We start from the raw sequence: 5039 nt of genomic DNA, 5'->3' as shown, positions 1-5039 counted from the left end.
AAAAAAAAAAAAAAAAAAAAAAAAAAAAAAAAAAAAAAAAAAACACACACACACACACAACCTTCAAGAAATATAAAATACGGGAAATTGAAAATTGCAAGGTGCTTGAACGCTTGATAGAAATGCGCATACCAGAAGTCCAAAACACGAAAAGCTTGACTGCCGTGAGGGTGGTGAAGCCGCCGCCGGCGAGAGAGAAGGCGGAGAACAGAGTACGCTGCAGTGTTGTACTGCTGTGTGGCGTTTGTTGAATATTAAGTGGATATTTGTGGGTCCTACATATCCACGGTCAATACTTAACAGAATACATTTTTAAACGATTAATATTTGATACACTACCGATATATAAATGCTATACACCGGTGGTCAAGAAGATATGACATATCATTAAAGAAAAAAGTAAATATTGGTCCAACCCTTTTTTGTATTTTGTAAAATATTTAAGACTTATACTCCGTTATCTTATTAGGAAACTTTTTATTTCTAGTTAACAAAATATATCTACTTTCCTAAATATATTTATTACTTAATTATTTTCTATCTAGTTTCTTAAATATTTTTATTATATACGTTATTGATTAAATTGGAAAATGGTAATTATTATTATTATTATTATAGAGGGTAGGTTACAGTGACACCACTTGCTTAGGTAAAATCGTGAAATCACATCTTGTGCATTCATGCAATACTTTTTAATAGTCTAGATTGATTGACACACACACTTCGTTCGCACACACTTTAACTTGGAATCTTAATCAATATAGACCATTAAAAATTTTTGAGATTAAATCTTGTACATCAATCACCGTTCGCACACATTTAATTATCGTTTGCACACACTTCAACTTGGAATCTTAATCAATCTAGACCATTAAAAATTGTTGAGATCAAATCTTGTACATCAATCATCATTCGCACACATTTAATCACCGTACGCACACACTTAATCACCATTCGCACACATTTTATTACCGTTCACACACACTTCAACTTAACATCTTAAATCAATCTAGACCATTAAATTATTAAATGGATTCACAAGATCTGATCTCACGATCTTACCTAAACAAGTGATCTCATATAATCCTAACTCATATATATATAAATGTTTAACCAATAAGGTGACAATCGGAAGGCAGACTTCATATGAAAAACATAATTTTTTTTTTCATTTAAGCTATTTCTATGTTTGTATGTTGGTAGTAGAAGTTTTTTTTTAATCTGGATCTCTAATCATTCTTATTCTAGGGACATGATTGTGTTTTTTTATGAAACTTTTGCAGAAGGAAAGCATAATTTCTGGATTTTAGCAAAAAAAAAGAAGTTGGCAAATCCTTATAGTATCCGATGTAGACAGGGAGTGGACGGAAGGAACCATTTTGGAAGGAGCCATTTTCAGAATCAACGATTCCGGAACAAAAATGTTTGGAATGATATGATCGGAATGAGATATGCGAAAGGTAGACTTTATAAGGGAAACCTTCTTCCAGATTTGGAAGACGGTAGGCACTTCTTGTGCCTACATTGTCAACTGCTTCCATAGATATCTTTTGCACAGAGGTGTGGCAACCTTGGTGTAACACATTCAGTTTTTTTTTCCTAAATCATTGTACCTAGCATGAGAAAATTGTTTTAACTGTTGTGTTATCTTGTTATCATTCTCATCAGGTTACAACATCATCTTGGTTGAATGATCTCCGTGATAGCAGCAAATACAGAGCCGGAAATGAGCAACATAATAAAGACAAATATGTTTAATTAAAGTATCGACCAAAATATTTTATACGAACACAATGATAAAACTCAAATAAAAATGGTAAATGAGAGGCAAGTAGAAAATCATAAGCAACTAAAGAGAAATGGGAGTTGCCTCCCTTTTCTCTCTAAAACAAAAAGCTTTTCTCTGCTGCTCAACTTTGGCTTCCACCGCCGGCCTCTGGCCGGAGCTCTAATGGAGCTTTGAGCCGGCGGTTTTGGTCACTTTCTACGTTTACTCTCGCTCTTCTTCCGCCCCGACCTCCGTTGCAGCTCCGTCCGCCTCCGACCACCGCCACAGATCTTCTTCTTCCGTTTTCTTTCACTTTGAATAAAATAATAGTAGGTAGATATTGGGGTTTGTGTTGGTAGTCTTTGAACTCCCAACCCTACTTTGGCTTTACCACTTTTTATTTTCTCTATTATTGTGTTTTCCTCTCGTTACTTTCACGGGCTTTTTCCTCTCGTTACTTTCACGAGCTTTTCATTATCATTAGCATAAATCGTTTAGTTTGGTTTCGGCAAGTGTTGATCTTATCATGGGCGAGCAAAAAAGAATGATGATGAAGACACAGATCTTTGATGAAGCTTTAAGCTCCTTGAAGGAACATAGCTTATTAGTTATGAAACAGTCTGCGATTCAAGTTTTCTATAGCATAGTTAGAAAAGTTGTTTCTATGTCTGTAAGGAATGGTTTATCATTTCATTGATCGTTGATGTAAACGTTTTACGTTATGAATTAATGGAATAGCTACGTTTACCTTCCAAAAAAAAAAAAAAAAGAAGAGAAATGGGAGCAGAAAATAACAACTTACAGAAGGAAAAAACGAAAACAAAGCGAAGAGAAATGAAATCTATGTACAATAGTCTACTATATATAAGAAAAAGTGAAAATTTATGCAAGGGATAAATCAACCCACGAACTAGCTAACAACTCTCCTCATATGAATACAAAAAAAGTCTTCCAAATGACAATTGAAGTAAGGGAGAAACCTAAAAAATTGGATAAAAGGTACATCTAAAAATAATAAAGAACTAAAGTAGTTGAATGAAATCCATAATTCTGACATCAATAAAATCAATAATCAATAAAATATAATAAATACAATTTCCAAGATTATAAAAACCGCAATTCTATTTCAAAAATAAATAAATAAATAAATAAAATAAAAACCGCAATTTTCGCAAAGAAGACCAAAATATTTGTAAAGAATAGGCAAAAGTACACAAGGAAGAAATGAAATGTCAAAGGGTCATGTGAAGCACATAACAACTGCCACACACCCGCCACACCGTAATAGTGCCATCGTTGTCCTCTAATTAGTCACAGTTTGAATGGCCGACGCACCGCCAAAGGCAAATGAGGAATACCGTAATAGTGCCATCGTTGTCCTCTAATTAGTCACAGTTTGAATGGCCGACGCACCGCCAAAGGCAAATGAGGAATACATCCTGCAGGGACCAACCAGTAATGCACATAGTACAACAAAAAATGGCCAAATGAACTGATCTTTTATATTATATTATTATACATAGATATATATTGAATAAAGATGGATTCTTGGCTCCCACCTTGATGGAAGTACCATAAAGAATTTGCAAAAACTTGTGTGAGACTGTCTCACGTGTCTCAATCCGTGAGACGGGTCGGATCTTTGATTAATGAGATCAAAGATCTAACTCATTAATCAATGATTCGACTCATCTCACGGATTGAGATTCATGAGACGATCTCACACAAGTGTTACCCTAAAGAATTGGGAAGCAAAATATTATTTTGAAACGTTACTTAGAGGAGTTTCAAAATAAGCTACTCCGTATTATTTTAAGTTTCGTTATAAGCTCTAAAATAAATTCTACCAAATAGAGTCTCAAAATTCGAAGGGACTCGCAATCACTAACATTTATTCAATTCAAAACATATCTCACTTAACATTTTAATTACTTGTCAAACATAAAAACCAGAACAAATATGAAATTGAAAGGTTTTAGAGTTTGATGGCTAGTTAACAAGGCAAGTGAACCTTACAATTCATTTTAAAAAATTCACTCATTTTCATCACAGTCCTCATCAAAGAAATACAAGTATGGAGTTGAGTAACTTCCAACTTCTCCTTCCTCCCCATCCTTAGTTATTTCGGGAAATTTCCAGCCTAGATGCTGGACATAAACTTTGTCAAAGGCATCCATTGTCAACTCCGAAGCTAAAAACAGTTCTACCTCGCTGACAAAACGATCAGTTCTACCTGTCAAAAAAGGCCTTGCTGCTTGAGAGACCAAGACTCGGAATTCTTCTTGATTTGCCTCTGGACTCATTTGTATATGGCTTTGCTCATTTCTGCAGTATTACAGCATTAATCGATGTTCAGCTAATATCGAAGTCAACAAATGTGTTGAATGCAGATAGCCTGCATTTTTCTAACAAATTCATCCAACATAAAACTGGCTTTGAGAATCAGGCTACTTAAACTGCAAATGTTCAGGTCAAAGACACAAAACTCTGAGCAAAATTGTCTAATTGAGAAGAAAATACAAATGTGTTTGGTTTAGTTATACATTAGTTGGCAAAGCAATTATTACCTCTTGAAGGATTCAATTACTCCGAATATATGATGCACAATGATATCAACATCTTCTTCCTGAATATGAAGTAAATGGAGTGAATTAGCAAACACATGATCAAGAATGAAGCACAATCAAAGTTTATGATTGAGTTAACCTTGTGACAACACTTAGGTTATTATGACATAAGCACAACTGCCTATGCAAAGACAATTACATATTCATCTTTTAATTCATGTAATGTTGTAGAAGGCACTAGGCACACAGTGTACAAATAATAGGCAAGCAGGCAGTGTACATTTGCTAAAACACTCTGTACAAATAACAAACACCTTTTCAAGCAATCCATTCAACATAAGATTTGTAAACAACCAAGCGCAACGACAGCTGGAACTTGGACTCCTGGAGAGGTATGGGCGTATGGCTGTGCAACGACGATGGTGAGGCTGGCTAGCAACAGACTAGGAGCTTGGTTGTGGCGCCGTACTGCACTACTGCGACAGCGAGGCTGTCTCACCCTGTCTGGCTGTGTGACGAGTCAATGACAGCAATGCTGAGTGACGAGCCAACGATGCTGTGGAGTGTGGGGTGGCTGTGCGACTGCAAGGCTGTGCACGAGGCGATGGAACTCGGAAGGGAAGGGAGAAGGGACGGCGAGGATCAGTTTGTCAGATGATGTGGGCGATTTTTTTTTAATTTTTTTTTGGGGGGGGGGGGGGGGG

At 35.9% G+C, this 5039-nt stretch overlaps 2 protein-coding genes across 9 annotated transcripts in view; both read right to left on the bottom strand.

Moving 5' to 3' along the window:
* The window catches only part of LOC116006807 (amidase 1), an 8343-nt gene extending 8077 nt beyond the window's left edge, over positions 1–266 (bottom strand). For 6 of the 7 annotated variants that reach the window (XM_031247298.1, XM_031247299.1, XM_031247297.1 and 3 more), the window contains exon 1: positions 133–266. The gene's annotated coding sequence lies outside the window, so the exon portion shown is untranslated. The remainder of the gene's footprint in view (positions 1–132) is intronic. The other variant, XM_031247302.1, reaches the window with a different exon arrangement.
* Positions 267–3632: 3366 nt separating this feature from the next.
* Positions 3633–5039, bottom strand: part of LOC116007049 — a 7100-nt gene continuing 5693 nt past the window's right edge. Inside the window, exons 6-7 of one of the 2 annotated variants that reach the window (XM_031247622.1) lie at positions 4336–4394; positions 3633–4093 (exon numbers count right to left, since the gene is read on the bottom strand). In XM_031247622.1, the coding sequence (XP_031103482.1) occupies positions 3802–4093; positions 4336–4394 (351 nt within the window). In that variant the 3' untranslated portion in view covers positions 3633–3801. Of the gene's footprint in view, positions 4225–4335; positions 4395–5039 lie in introns of both variants that reach the window. The other variant, XM_031247623.1, reaches the window with a different exon arrangement.

Source organism: Ipomoea triloba, chromosome 15, assembly GCF_003576645.1.
Source record: "Ipomoea triloba cultivar NCNSP0323 chromosome 15, ASM357664v1".
Classification (NCBI taxonomy): domain Eukaryota; kingdom Viridiplantae; phylum Streptophyta; class Magnoliopsida; order Solanales; family Convolvulaceae; genus Ipomoea; species Ipomoea triloba.
Note: the sequence above shows the minus strand (reverse complement) of the source record. Positions and strands in the feature narration are given on the sequence as shown.